Source organism: Catharus ustulatus, chromosome 8, assembly GCF_009819885.2.
Source record: "Catharus ustulatus isolate bCatUst1 chromosome 8, bCatUst1.pri.v2, whole genome shotgun sequence".
Taxonomy (NCBI): Eukaryota; Metazoa; Chordata; class Aves; order Passeriformes; family Turdidae; genus Catharus; species Catharus ustulatus.
In genome coordinates, this window is record NC_046228.1 from 29,039,878 (window position 1) to 29,057,575 (window position 17,698).

Here is a 17,698-nt window from a genome sequence, read left to right on the forward strand (position 1 = left end):
GTTAGACACGCACAAACCCACAGCATCCCTTGTGCCAGCAGCTGGCAGCAAATCCCTCATTTACTGGAGTCACTTATCCAGCCTCCAGACTGCTGCCACTTCAGAAAACAGCCCCAGCCATCAATTCTGCACGTTTCGCATGCAGAGAAGGTGACAGGCAAGAGGGCTTTTAAAGAAAGTCACATTTGCTTGAGCCTTTTATCTCCTTTGTGCTCAGCTTGCCAATGTTTCTGTGCTCAAGGCAGTGTGTGCCTGCAGCCGTGAGAGCTTAAAGTCATGGATTTGTACTGGTTCAGAGGAAGATAAAATGGTCACATTGGTTCATGTTTTAAGGAAACTCTAGGTAGCAAAGGAACCAGCACGTGGGCATTGTACTTTACTACACTTAGACAAGAGTGATCTGAACTTTGGTTATTCCTGTAATGGTAGAAAGATTTTGGGCTTTTCTGTTTTTGATCAGAGCTTGCTGTGTTTTGTGTGAAGAACAGTGATTTACTTACCCTTGGCCAGACAAGGGAGGGGTAAGATACAAACACAGTTGTAATATGAAGAGAATTATCAAGGGGCTTAACATCCAGTAAGTGTGTTTGGCAGTAACTGTAATAAAACTGAAATTTCAAGCCCTGGAATGTAGTAATATAAACTTATTGCTGCAATTAAATTACTTGAGAGTACAAATTTGTCACGATCTTTCAGTGAAAATTGGAATTAGTTGATGTATTGGTTTTGGACTTCTAGGAGCTTCTAGCAAGCAGATACCTTGCAATGTGGTCTGCTCTGCATTTGCATGTAAACTGGAGAGTGTGTTCCACTCTGATGCCCATCTTTCTATTTCAACTCAATTTTTAGGACACAAAATGCAATTTATCAGAGTGACTGCTGAAATTCACATTGCAGAGATGCTCAGTAGGTGATTAATTTCCCAGAGGTGAGTTTTGCTCTTAGTGTAGTATGGGGGAGAGACGGATAGACAGAAGTGATGCAGAGAAAATTCATCTGAGAACAGCTCAGGAATGATTTCTTGATTTGAAAGGCAACTCTGGACATCTTTCACGTGTTTGGGGTTTTTATTTCTCAGTATACCACAAAGAAATTACCCTTGCAGAGGAGCAGTGTGGGCAGTGTTTGCTTGCTCTGAGCCCCTCCCTGAAAAGAAAAGCAGAAGTTTTTAAGTCACTGTTCTTCAGGAGATTAAGGTTCTCTTCCCAAATCAGTTGCAAACTGCCTGTTATACTGGTGAAAATCATTTAATATCTGTGAATAAGAATAACCTTTTGATGTAAGATATTCAGCTCTATACATATTGCTATATACATATTGCCATGCTAAAAGCCAATGGTCGATTATTACGTGATTAAAATGTGATTCAGTATTCACATAACAAACTAGAAGGTTTTAGTATTCACAACCAATTGTCAGCACATGGATAATGTTTTTGTTGATTTAGGTGTATGCCAAGTAGGTTTAGAAGGAAGATGGAAACACTGCTTTCCTTATCTCTCTATTTGTGTTTTTCTTCCTGCAGACTGCAGCCTGCACAATAGTAGTGCATGGAAGAAGCCAATACATTGCCATGCTGACTGAAAAAAAAATGCTTACCTTGTGCTTCTGAAAAATAATAAAATAAATAGTCATGTTCAGTCAACAGCAGAAACTTGTTGATAACATAGCAAATTTTGAGTCAAATTTCATACACTTAATATTATCATAACTTTGAAATGTGTACTGATCTTTCAAATTTCAATCCCAAGATGGAGGAGAGGTATGTTAATGATCTAACACTGTAAGAAAATGACTTCTTACAGCTCCAAAAAAGAGTTCATTAACTTTTTCTTATTTAGTATCTTTCTGTTTTAAGCAATGTAATTAGTGTCTGGTACATGGAAGGAAAACTAGGCAGCTGAAGTGTTCTGCTTGTACTGGAGTTGTTTTTTGTAAGAGCCTACTAAGCCCTTGAATCAGTATTCCTGTGGACTCAGACTGGGTTTTTACTGGATTGTCATAATTTTCATCTAATTCATGTAGCTGTTGCTTCTTGAATAGCTCTCGAGAAGACAATTTAGATGTTTCTTTATTGGACTTGCCGTTTTTCTTTGTTTAGAAAAAGTGGAGCAAACAAAAAATGATACCTGTTCACCATGTTCATCAGGAATACAGTTGAAATAACCTCTAAAAATATAATAATCTGGAAAAGGAAAACTTTCCTGGGGAAAATTCCTTTCACAGAGCATGATACTAAAGCAGGGAAGGTAAAGTATTTGTAATGGTGATCAAAAATATTTTATGAGCTCCCTTTGGCCTTAGTCACCTGATGCCTGATGTCCTGTTGGGTGGCAACTGTTTTTATCTTTGCAATAACATTTCATTCCATCCTGATTCCCAGAAAGACAGGTCTGTTTGTCCTGCCCATTCAGACCGATATTAATCTTTGCTGCAGACTAACTGCATCCTTCTGGTCAAGCCACAGAATTCATCCTTGCAGTGGCTGTGTCCAAACCAGCTCACACAGTGGGGTGCAGTCAGTCAGAGCCAGACATTAAAAGGTGCAACAGTAGCCAGGGATTGGATGTGGGAGCACTGCAAGGAAAGCTGAGCCTGAGGCGTGAATTTGAGATCACGAGTCAGATGATGTTTTTTATTTAGAAAAATGCAGTCACAAGGACTTTTTTGAGAATATGTGTGTGAGAAACTAAAATTATCTCATGGCTTATGCATCAGAATTGCAACCCTGAGTATGAGTCTGTGTGCAGTGAAGATAGTGGTGTTATTTCTGATAGAAGTGTTGTGGCTGTTTTCTAGGTCCTCTGTTAAGCTGATCTTACAATACTATACTTTTTTTCTTCTCTATGTTTCTTATTTTCTTTCCCAGGCATTGTGATTCTGTGTTTGTGCTTTGACATATAATGGCAACAGAGATTTAAGTCATGAACTGTGAATTTGTTGTGTCCGTGCTGAACAAAATAAGACTTTGTGTCCTGCTGAGAGATTGCCTTGCTTTGGGTGGCTGCTTGGGCTGAAGAGCAGCTACCCAAGAGGCAGCAGAAGGGCTACATGGCATGTGCCTTTTTGTGGCTGACTGTATTTGCAAAATGTCCCTAATGGCTCTTTTTAGAAGTAAAATAAGAAGTTTAAGCTAGTCATGGTGGTAACTGAAGTTGTGTAACTGGAATGGAGTGTCTTCGTGATTACAATTAATTAATTCTCATTTCTTCTTTTCAGGTTTTCTTCTCCACCTTGGCCTTCCCCTTCTCCCTTGAAATCTGGTCACTTTTTTGTTTAAATTACCATATGATCTGTTACCTCTTCTTTGTCTTCCCTCTTTGCTTATGCTTTAAGAGAAGTCTTTTCAGCTTCATTTCCTCTGTCAGTGGTCCGAAATCCAGTCATCAATAGTTTATTTCTCCAAACGTTTTATTGTACAGGTAATCTATTTTTTAAAGCTTATCTGATGTTTCTGGCTAATTTTCATTTAATTCTGGGCATTCTGAACATGAATTTTCGGTGTTCTGCTGGGATGTTTCAAAGCTGCTAGGAGAGCCAAATGTGAGATTCAGCTATGGTTCATGTACAAGTGCATCTCATTTCTTTTAATTTGTGAGACTATATCAAACTGACATTTCACTCTAAGAGCCATTTTAAGTATCCTGTTGCAGATATTTGTGTTTTCTTTTGAGCTACACTGAAATTTTTGAGAAACATGATTCTTTGCTCTACCAGATGCTGCACTGGTTTTTTTTCTGTGTGTGTAAGGTTGGTGTGTCAGTCTGTGCTTCGTGAATCTGTGAATGTATGTGTGTATAAATGTATTGCTATAAATGGTGGGGAGAAGTGAGGAGGGGATTGATTGCTGACTGCACATCACACAGTTGTCACAGGGCAGGGTTGAACAGCAGTGCTGTGGTAGTTAATGCTCCTCAGGTGACAGTGTGGCAGCACCTAAACTGCAACGAGAGTGAAGGGCTGCATGTAAACTGCCTTCCCTGGGGGAAATAGTGTGCAGGAACAATGCAACGAGTGTTTGCTTTTTCTCAGCTTCCTTCTCGTGTCCTGAGTTTAACAGCAATTCTTCTAAAGATGGTTTGGAGTTAGGTGCCAGTAATGGGGAAAGTTAAGAGTGAAAAAGTGCTGAGAAGACAAGGAGTCCTTCAAATGTGTGCACACATATAGCTCTAGCTCTTCCCAGGAACGTTTCATAATCAGTTGTTTGTCCACAACAAACAGATCCCCCAGAATGCCCAGAGCCTCAGGATATGTCTCCTCTGAAGACACCATTAATTGCTCACAGCCCATGTTGAGTTTTATGATGTTCTGGGTCGGCTTTTGATCATGCCAAAGTTAGCCGGCTGAAGTCTTGTTCAGAGAAAATGATGCTGCACTCTAATTTCAGCTAAAAAACAAGAAAAAAAGGCAAGCCCCAAACAAAAAACTGGCATGTTGTTGTTGAGTGATACCTCTGAGAATACTCAGGAGTCTGCAGTAGGAAATGGCTCATTGCTTTATGCCTTAATACATGAGTAGCTTTTTCCTTCTGTGGTTTAGACACTGGGAGGAGGAGTGCCCTAGGATGTATTGGAGAGAGGGTAAGAATTCTTTTAAACTAGTAAACCAACAGCACTGAGTGCCCAAGTGATGAATTTACTTTATTTTTCAGTCGAGCTCCGTTGCATGTGCCCTTACTCCTGAGCATTTGCTTCATGCTTTTAGCCTTAATATTGCTTTTCCATGGCAATAGTTTGAGCTGATTTCAAGTCTCTCTTGGCTATTACAGTCATCTACTTTGGTGAGGGAATATCTGCTCTTAAACTGTACATGCAGTATTTCGTGATTTATGAGCATTAAATAAATTGTTTCAATTTAATTATCCTTTTTTCTATATTAATAGAAAACCTTACTTGACTTTTTGCTTAAGTCACTTGTTTAATAAGTCCATCTCTTCATCTTGTAGGGTGATCAATGTATTTGCCCTTTTAGATGAGAACATACCAATGTCTATGTGTTAATTTGTTTGGTTTGTTTTTCTTTTTCTTTTTAACTTCTCACATAGCTTAGTGTATTTTTGTTGGTACTTTTGGGACAGACGCTGTCATAACTTGTCCCTTAAAAATCTGGGTCTCTTTTGTCTTTCTGTTTGAATGGCTCAAGTTCTGTAATGCTCTCAGGCTATTCAGATCTTAATCAGCCACTCGTTGAGAATGACTGTCATCTGCCCTGGTGTTGCCCAGTTGTCTGGCTATTTTTAGAGTAGTGGTATTTTGGTATTTGTGTTACTTAACTTACGGTTGTTCATCCTGTAAACAAGCTGGATGCATGGCTGTGGAGAGCTGCCCTGGACATGAAATGTAACACTTGAATTTCGGGAGAAGCCTACACAGTTAAGTGGCTTCATTATTTGGAATATTTCTTGCCTGGCAGAAGTTGGTGTAGATGCATTTGCACTGGCACAAACAAACTTTTTGCTTGGAGGAATTTTATTTTGTTTACTGAAGTGTCACACACAATAGTAGCAATAAAGCTGGAGGCTTGCTGGTATAGCTGTGGACAAAGACTGGGGAGGTGAAACTCTGCCAAAGTGTGGAGTGAGGAATTTGAGGATAGGAGCAATAAAAGACCACTTGAAGGCAGAAGTCTGGCAAAATGAAGACTGTTGAGAAAAATGTCCAGCAGTGTCTGTTGTGTAACTTCAGCTATGTAAATATTCCCCCATTCTTGGAAGTGGGGGGAGGGAAAGACCTGGTAAAATTATTTTTTTCTTTTCCAATCCTAAAGAAAAATATATTGCCCTTCAAAGTTGGTGGAAAAGATGGATTACCATAGAATGGCATTTTTAATAGTTTGCAAGACACTAATTGTATTGTTTCTTAGGAGTTAAAGCCTTTTCCAAGGCCTGATACTACATTTTAAATAAAGTGTTGAAGCCTTATATGCTTCTAGCACACAGACCTCTTCTGAAGCCTTTGTTCTGTGTTTACAAATAGTTTGCAAAGCTTTGGTGTCTCATGTCTTTATTTATGGTAGGCACCTGCTCTTTGTTCTCTCTCTCTAGTTTTATATGGAGTATACTTCCAGTTGTGCTGAGGAGCTTAAAAAAAAAAAGGTGATTTATTTATTTTTTTTTATCAAGCCCTATGTTCCTTAGGGATGAGGAGTGACTTAGCATCACCTGGACAAAAGTGGCTTTGTTGTGGCCCCAGCCAGGGGAGTTGGTTTGCAGTGGATCAGTGGAAATAATGCCTGGAGTGCTGGGTTGTGCTGGTCTGCACTGTCAGTACCAGACATGCATCACACTTGTTACACTTTTGTGCCTGACAATCCTTTTCACACTTCTGAGAGTGCCGTGTCTATTCTTTGGGACTTTGGCAGTGCATTGCTGCCATCGCACCTGTAGGTGTTTCAAATGTTAAATGTAGAGCTTTAGCCAACCAAGATTTTTGTCTTGGTGCCTAAGACAAGGTAGGCTTTTTTTCCTAAATTAAATGCAGCTGTTAATCCATGGAATCAGCTGCAAAACAAACAAACAATTTGATTCCTATATTAAGAAATTCTGTTTCTGTAATACACAGAAAATCAGGTTATTGTGATCTAATTGTCTCTCTAAATTCTAAACTGATTCCAGAAATGATCTGATTATTTGGGTACCTGTGAAATTTCCTGCAGACCATACATAGTTTCAATGTGCTTTCAACTCATGCAAGACCAATTCAAACATTTCTAAATCTTTTAGTTACAAGTAGCTCTTTTCAGACAAAAGGATGTTGTATTTAAATAGCGTTTTACTGAATGAAAGAGTGAACAAAGAACGAATTTCTTTGACTTACACTGACCTGCTTCATGAAGTCAAGTAAGGAGAGGGTACTTAGACCAATTTTGGAAGATTTGGTAGTATATTTTAGTATTGTCACTGGCATCAGTGGATTCTTTTTTGCTTTGTGGGTTTTTCCTTGTTTTTGTGGGGTTTTTGTTTTGTTTTTTAACTGAGAAATTGAGCTTTTTTCATCTCAAAAGAGCAAACAAGTGTAGAAATACAGGATGTTTGGCTGAAGCCGCCAGTGTCAATAGAAAGATGTCCTACTGAGATGAGAAATGGAAAACATAGGTGTTCTAAATTGTATTTTCACTCATGAGTAAGAAAATAATATTCTGGAATTATAGTAATCTCCTTTGGTACTAATAAGATGCAGGGCTTGATTTCAGGTATTTTTCCTCCATGTAATCAAATGTGTATTTAAATATAATGTTTGCAAATATGTGAGAATCGGCTCCATGGTGGTGATGGTGTGGGCTTGTTTTTCCTGGGTGCATCTAAAGAGCACTTGGAGCACACACAGTGTGCTAGAATCTGCTGCTGGGAATTTCTGACTGCGACATCCACTTCAAGTGTCATTCACAGCTTAAATGCATTAGAACCATATGGCTTCCTGTCAACTTAGAAAATTTGCCCTTAAGACTACTTTGTTGTGTTTTTGTTTGACTCTGCTCCATTGTGAAAGGCTGAAGTAGCAGATTTTTGAAGCTTCTGTAGGCTCTGTGTGCGTACCGTGTTTTTGTGACTACGGTTTTTCCATTTTAAAAAATAAAATATATCTGTTTCTCGGAACTCAAAATGCTGCATTTTTCTTGATTTTCATGAAACTTGGCAGCAAATCCTATGTTCCTTCTGCATCCTCAGCTGAATGTGCTGAGAAATTCTCAGTGGTAAAGACTACAGGCTTATTTTTACTGTTGGAATGAAAAGAGTATCCAGGCATGACTTAAAGAGTTTGAATTTTCAATTGAATAAAACAGGTTTACAGCCTAAGGTTGTATTATTTCACATTTTTTTAGTAGGGAAGTGGTTTCAATCATTGAGATGATGGGAAAGGCAGATATGTTCTGTTACTGCTGTTTTCTCTTGCCGTTGAGACTATATTTATTTTTATATTCCCTGAGATGCATGTATTTGTCTAGCATAATGAATTACATTAGTTCAAGAGTCAGAAGAGGATTGAAAATTTTTTTTTTAAGAACACTCCATTGTAACACAGGAGAAAAAGGCACTTCAGAAGGGCAGAGGACTCAAGAACAGGGGCATCACCTGCAAGATCATCCCCCTGTTTCTAACAGAAATGTGGGTGGTAGTTGGGCACTTCTTCCTTTGTTGTAACTTGTTTTGATGGTAATTTTGCACTGTGGCACTTTGTGCTCCTGGACACCAGATGGTGCTGCTCAACTGGCTGATGTGTGATTTTCACACTTGGAGTAATTGTTACTGATTTAGTTCCAAAGTCGGGTCGGTACTTGCTGACCTGGTGTATATTATGGGATGCAGAACTGCACCTGCTAGCTCAGCCCAACACCTTTGTGTTGTTTAAGGGCTGAGGTCTGAAAGTTATCATGTAAACCAAGTGGGCTGTAGAATTAATATTTTAGATCTCACTGGGCAAAACCACCATCAGCTGGTGTTGCTGCTAATTTATGTGCTTGAACTTCAGCAATTTGTTTTAATAAAGTGTCATTTGAATTTCGTTTGATAACTGCAATCAGAAAACTTTGGGTGGAGACATCTTTAGTGCCAGGATAGGCACTGCAAAGGATATTTGTAGATACTAATTAAATATAATGAACTGATGATGAGGGAGGCTTTGAGTTTGGTGAGCTACCAAAAAGATTTGAGTTTGTTACTTTTGGTTTGAGAAGATATGGTGGTTTAGCTATGTAATTGCATTGCAGACAATGTTTATGATACTGTGATATACATTTGGAATTTGATTTCTATTTATTTTAAGTTGGTTCTCATGTTTTAATAAGTTCATCTGGTAATCCTAATTGTGGGGCTGAAGGGATGGAATAAGAAATTTTGATCTTCAGCCGAATCCCAGAGGCTGGTGGTACAATTTATAAGTAGATTTTAAATAATGGGCTCAAATTTATTTCAGCAGTGAGGAATTTTTTATTATAGATATTTGACTGTATGTTTTTACAAGTTTATTTCTTTTATAGATCCCCATATTAAAGTTTCTGGAAAAAAAGAAAACGTTAAAGAAGCAAAAGAGAAAATCATGTCTGTCTTGGACACAAAAGTAAGAAAACTTTCTTAGAATGACACCTTAGCCCCTAATTTTGTGGTGACATTGATCTCTTTAATGGGCACATTTCAAGAGAAGGTATTTATGGACGCTCTGAAGCAAAGTCTCCAATAAATGTCTTGCAGATGTTGATATTGGTGTATACCCACATATTTAAACATTTTGCAAGAAAAATACTTGCTTGAAGCAGCTTTTCCAGATCTGAATTATATAGAAATATTTCCAGCCATATGGCTAAAAGCATAAGTGATTTGTTCATTGAATTGGCGTTTTTACTTCAAAATCTGAAATATAGCTTCACTACAAGCAATAGATTATGCAACCACTTCAGAGAACCTAAAATTTCGTTTCTGTTTGAAATTTGATTTTAGGAGCATTTATGCCATTTTATATTTAACTGTTACTCTGTTCTTACACTCTGAAACATCAGGACCAGAATTTCTAAACCATCTAGATTTTGGCCAGGGATCTCTTCTGTTCATCAGATATTATTCTCATTTATCAGCAGCTCTTTTGAGGCGATGTGTATGGCTTCTGTGTAGTTGTGTGGCACCTTCCTGTTTCTCTGAGCAGATTGCCAACAGGAGCACTCAAGTGATAAGCATTACTTTTTGAACAACTATTAACAACATCATTATGAGCTGTTAACAATAGAGCTTTTAAGAATAGCTGTAGTCAGTGTTTCTGTATTTTAAAAATTAATGTACCAAAAAAAAAAAATTGTTTAAGGAAGTAAAAACATTGTTACTTGGTTCCATGGATCCTTTCAGATCAAGCAGGGATGCACATCTTCAACTGAAAAAACCACAAAATTAAAAGAAATTGGAATAAATTGCAAAAGGACACTTAAGTTGATGGAAGTTCAGGGGTATTTTAAAAGCCTTAATAATTTTTTGAAGATGTATCTTTTGGAGTATTTATCTCCATGTAATTTCTTCACTAGAAAGAAAACAAGACCAAATTAACATCCAACCAGTCCGTATTAAAAATCATCCTTGAGTAGAAGTTAAGTAATAGCAAAACCACTTTGGAAATACAATTTTGATGTCATTTTTGAAGTTACATTAATACTTAAATACTCGGATTCTGCTGTGACCAAGTCTAACTGTGGGTGCTTAATTTCCAGAGCAATCGGGTAACCTTGAAGATGGATGTTTCACATACAGAACATTCTCATGTGATAGGTAAAGGTGGCAATAATATTAAAAAAGTGATGGAGGAAACGGGATGCCATATCCATTTTCCAGACTCAAATAGGAACAATCAAGCAGAGAAAAGCAACCAAGTAAGTACTGTTTAATACTGACCTCATTTGGATTGTAATTCCTGAGAGTATAAAACATTTCTAAACTTATCTCATCATGGGTTTTTTGAGGATGGTGTGTTCATGTTCAGGGAAATAGACTTTTGGTGTTTACACTGTGTGGAAAGTACAGGGCTTCCTAAGTAAGCAAATCTGTGAAAACAGATGGAAACAATTTGTGATGGCTCATGAATGATTTTAATTTTTTGAAGCTAAAATTACTTTGCACATACAGAAGTCAGCAACTTAGTGTGAATGGTAGAGAAGTGGTACCAAAAAATCTGCTTTTGGAATTTTTTTTCCTGTTCCAACACAATGACTTAGCATACTGATTGATTTTTTTTTTTTGGTGTTTTTTGCTTATGGTGTAACTTAGTTGAAAACTAAACTTAGCAAATAGCCAGCAGAAATGAATGTTCTATTGTAAGAGTTCAACTTCATTAGAGTAAGTCTCTAAGCCTGAACTGTGCATCTTTTCTAGTGCTAATATTGATGGAATGTTTACTTTCAAGTCTCTCATCCTTGTACTTGGAGTTCCCACTTGTGCATCCTAATGGCAGCTGAGCAAAATGCAATAATTTCAAAACATTCAAGAAAATCTACTGTTGTCTGAATATTAGCACTGAGCACATGTATGCAGTACTAATTCCATTATTTGACCTAAACCACTGTATTTTTGATGTATCCTTTTTTTCTAGCTTAAGTACAGATAACCTAAGATTCTGCAGCATTTTTTTAATATTGGCTGTAGTTCTCAGCTAGTGTTTGGAGAACAATTAGGATGTCAACAGGTATGAATGGTGTTATTTTCTTCTTTGATATTTTTTTTTAAGGAGAGCACAGTTATCTGAATAATTTTTCCATGCTTCACTTGAAAATATGATCCAATGTTTTTCATAATCTTGCTCTTCCAGGTGTCCATTGCAGGACAGCCAGCTGGAGTGGAGTCTGCAAGAGTCAGAATTCGGGTAATGCTGTAGCTGAGTGTAGTGTCCCCTTGAAAACACCTATCAGGGAAAAAATGCACAGTTTTGAGTACCCTGGGGTTGTCTGCCCTGTCTGGTGACAGCAGAAGTGTAGGAACAAATGTGAGCATCCATATGAGAAATATGCCACGGGTATTTTAACAGTGATTCATGTTCTGGCCAAATTTTTAAGTGACCCAAAGTGGGTCTTGAACATGAAGTCTACACTCTAAGAAAGACGTAAATTAATTCCATACTGTGCAGAAAATTACATCTTAACTTACCCACCACAGATTGCCTGTAGAAACTCAGGCATCCTATGTGAATCTATGACTTGAGAAAGGCAATTTCTACTTCTCACATTTCAACTATTTTCATGTATAATTTGTATAAATAATCCAGTGTCATTCTCCACTTGTAGCTATTTTCTATCTTTTTCTTTTAGTGTCAACTCTTATGTGTATTTTGGCATGGATAATGAAAAATCAAATAAATTACCAAAAGCTTACTGCAATTCTTTAGCCAGACATGTCACCCAAACTTATTCCAAATGCTCCTGCTATTTTGAAGGAAAAAAGAATCAACCAAACAAAACTCAAAAAAGCCTCTGCAAAAAATCCCCACTCTAGTATCCCTGGAAAAAGAGGTGCCTTTTTCCAAGTGTCAATATATTTTTATCCATGAACTCTGGGCAGAGGATGTTTTGTCAGTTAAATCATACTGAACAGTACGTTATGACTGAGGAATAAAATTGTTGTATGTTGGTTTTCAATATCTCCTCTTCATTGTTGTTGTAGGAGCTGCTTCCATTGGTACTCATGTTTGAATTACCTATTGCTGGAATTCTCCAACCCATCCCAGATCCTAATTCTCCGACCATTCAGCACGTATGTCAGACATATAACATTTCAGTTTCCTTCAAACAACGCTCTCGAATGTATGGTGCTACAGTCATCGTCAGAGGGTCACAAAACAACACTAGTGCTGTGAAGGTAATCTCTGCTCCACAGAAGGTTTCTGAATGTCATATATTTATAATTTATGTATATAAGGTGGTATATCTTGCCTCATCAGCACATGTTATTGTATAATCACTTGCAAACCCCGAGGGTTTGAATTTTTTCCTGTACTTATACAAGTGTAAAAATGCATAGAAAGTAGTTTTAAGTTTAGGATTTTGCATCGTTGGTGGTAAGGTTATAATCCACTGTTCACCTCCTGTACACTTGTTCAGGTTTTTGGCAATTCTGGAACACATGCTGATCTTACTCATCTTTTAATTCAAAAACAATACCAACAAAAAGCACAAAATACATTTCCCGTCTCAAGTTATTCATGCTCTTCTCAACATGTGCACAAATATATAACCTTGAAAGTTACCCAGTCAGTCAATAAAAGTGATCTTGTGAATCCAGCACTTGGAAATGTGAATTTGGCAGCCAAGGCAATGAACTGCCAGGAGCCTGTTCATCTTAATAAAGTAAAGAAGTGTTCTTGTTAGGAACTGGCAGTATGAGAGATTGATATGGTTGCAGATGGGTGTATCTCAAGCCAGTAAGAGCATCTGAGCCCAACACAAAGAGGCAAATTTTGCAAGTAGTGTACCTACCCAGATAAATCTCTTTTGACTTTGACTGCCTTTGTGGCCACAAAAGGTCTGTTGGGACCAAACTGCCTTTTACAGAGTGCCAATTGAATGCTGCATTTATTCATAAAGGGGGAATAGTGGGCAGAGTTTAGTTCATTTGTTGTCTTCAACAAATCAGTTGTGGTTTTAAACCCAACAGTGTTTTCTTATCTTGCCTATGGAGTGCATGACAAGCAAGGAAGCAGTCTGAGATCTCCTTTTGTGTGTTTGTGAGTGTTTCACTGGTTTCTCCCATTTCCCCCCAGGAAGGAACAGCCATGCTGTTGGAGCACCTGGCTGGGAGCCTGGCCTCTGCAATCCCTGTGAGCACACAGCTCGACATCGCAGCGCAGCATCATCTCTTTATGATGGGTCGAAATGGCAGCAACATCAAACATATCATGCAGAGGACTGGTGCTCAGATCCACTTCCCTGACCCTAGTAACCCACAAAAGAAATCCACTGTCTACCTCCAGGGCACAATTGAGTCTGTCTGTCTTGCCAGGCAATATCTCATGGTAAATTCTTTCAGTGAAACTTGCATGAAAAAATTACCAGACCATAAAAAAATCCTTTTGGTCTGCATGTATTTACAAGTCACATGTAAATTAGCCGTAGAGAGGAAGGATTGCTATTCACACTGCAAACAGCTGATTCAGTTTTTGTCAGGGTTTTGTCAGTGTTTGTAATTTTTGAAAATATTTGTAATCTCTTGTAAGGTGACTTGAAAAATAACCTTGGTAATATAAATGCAATGTAAGTAATTTAAACTTACAGTAACAATATGCTTCTGAGTAGAGGCAGATTTCTTGAAATATTCTGTGGGTGTTGGGTGACAGGTTGTGTTTTATTTTGCCAACCTACCTTTTCCTTGTTTGTCAGGTAAATTGGTTTCTTTTGAGGGAAAATGTCAGGAATTCCTTAGTTCCCATGTAGGCAAGTTTCAAACAAAATTGGGAAATAATAGGAAATAATTGCTTATTTTGATGTCTTACATTTTTATAGTACTGCAACCACAATTCTATAAGGCCTTTTATAAAAATAGCTCTGATGGTGAATATCAATATTTGTAGAGATTTTTGTATATTGGTCTTTAAACTTCCCAGGAGCATTTAGCCATTATTTTAGTACTAAAGTATGTTATAGTTATAACATACATTATAATTATATATGTTTTTAAATATTGAGGGACAAAATATGAGGACTGGACCATTCAGTTTTTGGGGTTTTTACTCTAAAGCTTTAGTATTACAAGTGTGTTACAGATGTTATCCATATCACTAGAAAATTTTTACATAGCTGATCTGGAATGGGGAAGAGAAAGGTAGAAGTTAAGACTTAGGCAGTGGTGAATTAGAGATGTTTTACAAGTGTGCTCTTTATTTCAAACAGTTTAATGGGAGACTTTTAGTATGGGTGTCCTGCCATCATTTCCTGTTCTGATTGGAATGTCAAATATTCAGTAAACATTAATTTCACCCTTGTTCTACCATACTCTTTTTTTCAGAGTCCCAGGACAGGAAGATACACCTCTATTCTCACATACAAGGAAATGGCTTTCCCTAAAATTTCATCCTTGCTATTTTTTCTGAACTTACCTTACATCATGATGTGCAGATGTGACAATGTCTATAGTTCATTTTATTGCTGCCATTTTCACGGGAAAATGACCAGTGACAAGTGCTAGGAATTTTTTGTGCCTTTCTTTTCAGGGTTGCCTTCCCCTCGTGCTCATGTTTGATATGAAGGAAGAAATTGAAGTAGAACCACAGTTTATAACACAGCTAATGGAGCAGTTAGATGTCTTCATAAGCATTAAGCCTAAGCCAAAACAACCAAGCAAGGTTTGTACAAAGCTGATATTTTCCTTTTAGGCTTTCATGGCAAAGTTTTAGAGCTGATGAGTTGATGTGTGCTCTTCCCTCCCATTTTAACAGATCATAAACTTGCAAGAACCATATGTATTTTCTACTTGAAATATCAGCTCTATTTTAGGGTGATTTTACTTTCATTAAATGATTAATAATAACAAAATAAGCTTTTGTATAGAATACATTTATAAAGGCAGTGGGAGGTGTTTATTGTAAAATATTTAGGCAATATGGATAGGGAACTCTTAAAGTTACCTGTGTTGCACCAAATGCCAAAACAGGCAAAAGTTTTAAAATTTTAATGGTCATTCCATTGTGTCAGTATGTGAGCTTCCCTGTGTAGGGATATATAAAATCAATACAAAGAAACATCCTGTAGATGATGTACAAGAAGCAATGGGGTTCTGTAATTTAATTTTCCAGAAATGTATTACCTTATTCTTAGACAGCTATGAATTTAGTAGGTGAGTTTAATATGAACAAATGGGGCTTTGTCCACTTCAAGGTATAAAACTGGTAAAAGAGAAGATATTAATTATTGATGCAGTTATCTAGCTCTTGAGGTGCTTAACATTTGGTCTACCAAGTAGCACCAAGGTACTCTGGTAATTAATTTTCTTAGAGAGGTCTTCCATCATTCTCATTGCAAATCCTTATGAAATCCCTTATGAAAGTTTTACTCTCCTAAACTTCAGAACCCTGAGTTTAAATAGTTGCTAACGGGTGTTAGCTCATCCTGTCTCACATTGCTGTGATTGTGTTAGCTATGCAAGGGTGTGAAGAAGAATTATCTGTGTTGCAGATCTGTGTTATGAAGTGTTACTCACTGATTTTCCTTTTGTTGTTGTTGTTTTCTTTCCCTACAGTCTGTGATTGTAAAAAGCGTTGAACGAAATGCCTTAAATATGTATGAGGCACGCAAATGTCTCTTGGGACTTGAAAGTAGCGGAGTCACCATAGTATCCAATCCCTCCACTGTCTCATGCCCTGTTGGTCTGTCTTGTCCTGGTTTGGATATTTTGTCCTCAGCAGGACTAGGACTCACTGGGCTGGGTATGCATTTATTATGTTTATATTTCTTTTAATATAGTTTTGTTTAAACTTAATTCAGTTGTACTAGAAAAAAGGACCAGATGTGTGTTTTGCATAAGGAATTGTGTTAAAGCATTGGAGAATTACAGAAGCCTCTAGCTTCTCAAGCACTTGTTATCAAACTTCTCCAAAGTGTTTGTAATCAGGTGTAGGACTCATCCCTGTAGAAAAAAATCTCTGGAAGTGCACAAACCACTCAGCTGAAAGGGAGGGAAATACAGGTGAAGTGGGCCGTGGGTTTTACAGCCATTTGGCTGTGTGATGTCTCAGGCTGTCCTGAATTTGGGTGGGTGCTTAAGCCTGGCAGCAGTACCAGGAAAGGTAATATAGCATACACCACTGTAATTGAGGGATCCATGTGCTTCTAGTTTAGACCTTACCAGTAGGAAATTTAGGATAAAAATGAGTAAACTTCTTATCTTAATTTTATAGAAGCAGTTCACGACCAGCTGGAATTACCATTTTATTTTCAAGCTCTGCAATTATCTTTATATCAGAAACATATAGATAGAAAAAACCAAGTAGTCTCAGAAGAATCTACTGACAGATCTTGACACAGGTCCTAGAAATTCTGAGTTCTCATGCAACCAGCATTGTCCCTTGTGACCTGCCATGCAGGAGTGCTGCATAGTTCCATCTCACATGCTTCCCTGGGGTCACACAGGAGAAAATGTTTGTGCCATTTGTGGGTTTTAATGCTACTCCTGTGGCTGCTCTTGTCACATGCACTTTGTGAGTTTGGATTTTTTTACCTTTCCAGTGTGTAGGGCTGAACTGCTTTGTGAATGCTTTTACACAAAGAGCTATTTTGGGGAATGTTTTGAGAGTGATCAATGCATTTGTGGGTTGATTTGCAGCCTGTATTGAAGGTGCAAAAAGAAATTGAAGAGTTGTTAGTGTGCAAGTAGTGGTTAATTCACAGGAGCTTCTGAGGAAAAGGTTACTGTGTGAAATGAAAGTGAGGTGGTGCAGTGCAGTTGCTTTCTTGTCTCTGTGATGCTGCGTTGAAACAGACCATCAGAGGCAGCAGAGGGGATACAAAGGGATGCCAGGGCTGAGGAGCAACCAGTGCAGACTCTGTTGTGACAAGAGGTAGGGTCCAGTAGAAGGATCTAAAAGGTGCTCCAATTCTTATTGGATGTATGATGCCCAGTTTAAGAACAAGAATGCTTAATGTGCACCAGAAGAACAGCAGGTTTAATGTAAAAATTGGTTTATGAAATACAGGTTGGTGCGAATTAGCAGGGGACTTGTTTCTTTTCAATTGTGACTTCTGTGAAAAATGTTTTCCTTTAAGTCTAATCTAAATACTCACTTGCATAATTTTTTGCAGGCCTTTTAGGTCCAACAGCCCTGTCAGTCAACACCTCAACTGCTCCAAACTCTCTGTTGAATGCCCTTAATAGCTCTGTGAGCCCTTTGCAGAGTCCAAGTTCAGGCACGCCCAGTCCCACACTGTGGGCAACATCTCTTGCTAACACAAACACCACAGGTTGGTAGAAGTTTAATGTGAATTAAATCAGCTGTGCAACACCAAGTCATTAGAATTGCAGTTGACAAGTCAAGATTAATTAGTTCTTTGGAACCTTAATTCCTACACTTACCTTAGCACGGATGAATAAATATGCAAATTTAAGGTTATAACTTAATATATGACATGCTGTTACAGGCAGTGTTTTCATCTGCTTTATGTAGAAAACAAAGTTAACCTACCCAGATAAAGCTTTATAGTTTTGGCATGCAATTCTGATGGAAACTTTTTAGTAATGTATCATAGC

At 37.8% G+C, this 17,698-nt stretch overlaps 1 protein-coding gene across 3 annotated transcripts in view; it reads left to right on the forward strand.

Annotated features, from left to right (window-relative positions):
- The window catches only part of BICC1 (BicC family RNA binding protein 1), an 89,568-nt gene that overhangs the window by 58,337 nt on the left and 13,533 nt on the right, over positions 1-17,698 (forward strand). For 2 of the 3 annotated variants that reach the window (XM_033066348.2, XM_033066349.2), the window contains exons 4-11: positions 8,977-9,056; positions 10,189-10,347; positions 11,280-11,333; positions 12,128-12,322; positions 13,224-13,475; positions 14,670-14,801; positions 15,695-15,881; positions 17,254-17,412. In XM_033066348.2, the coding sequence (XP_032922239.1) occupies positions 8,977-9,056; positions 10,189-10,347; positions 11,280-11,333; positions 12,128-12,322; positions 13,224-13,475; positions 14,670-14,801; positions 15,695-15,881; positions 17,254-17,412 (1,218 nt within the window). Of the gene's footprint in view, positions 1-3,219; positions 3,423-8,976; positions 9,057-10,188; positions 10,348-11,279; positions 11,334-12,127; positions 12,323-13,223; positions 13,476-14,669; positions 14,802-15,694; positions 15,882-17,253; positions 17,413-17,698 lie in introns of all 3 variants that reach the window. The other variant, XM_033066350.2, reaches the window with a different exon arrangement.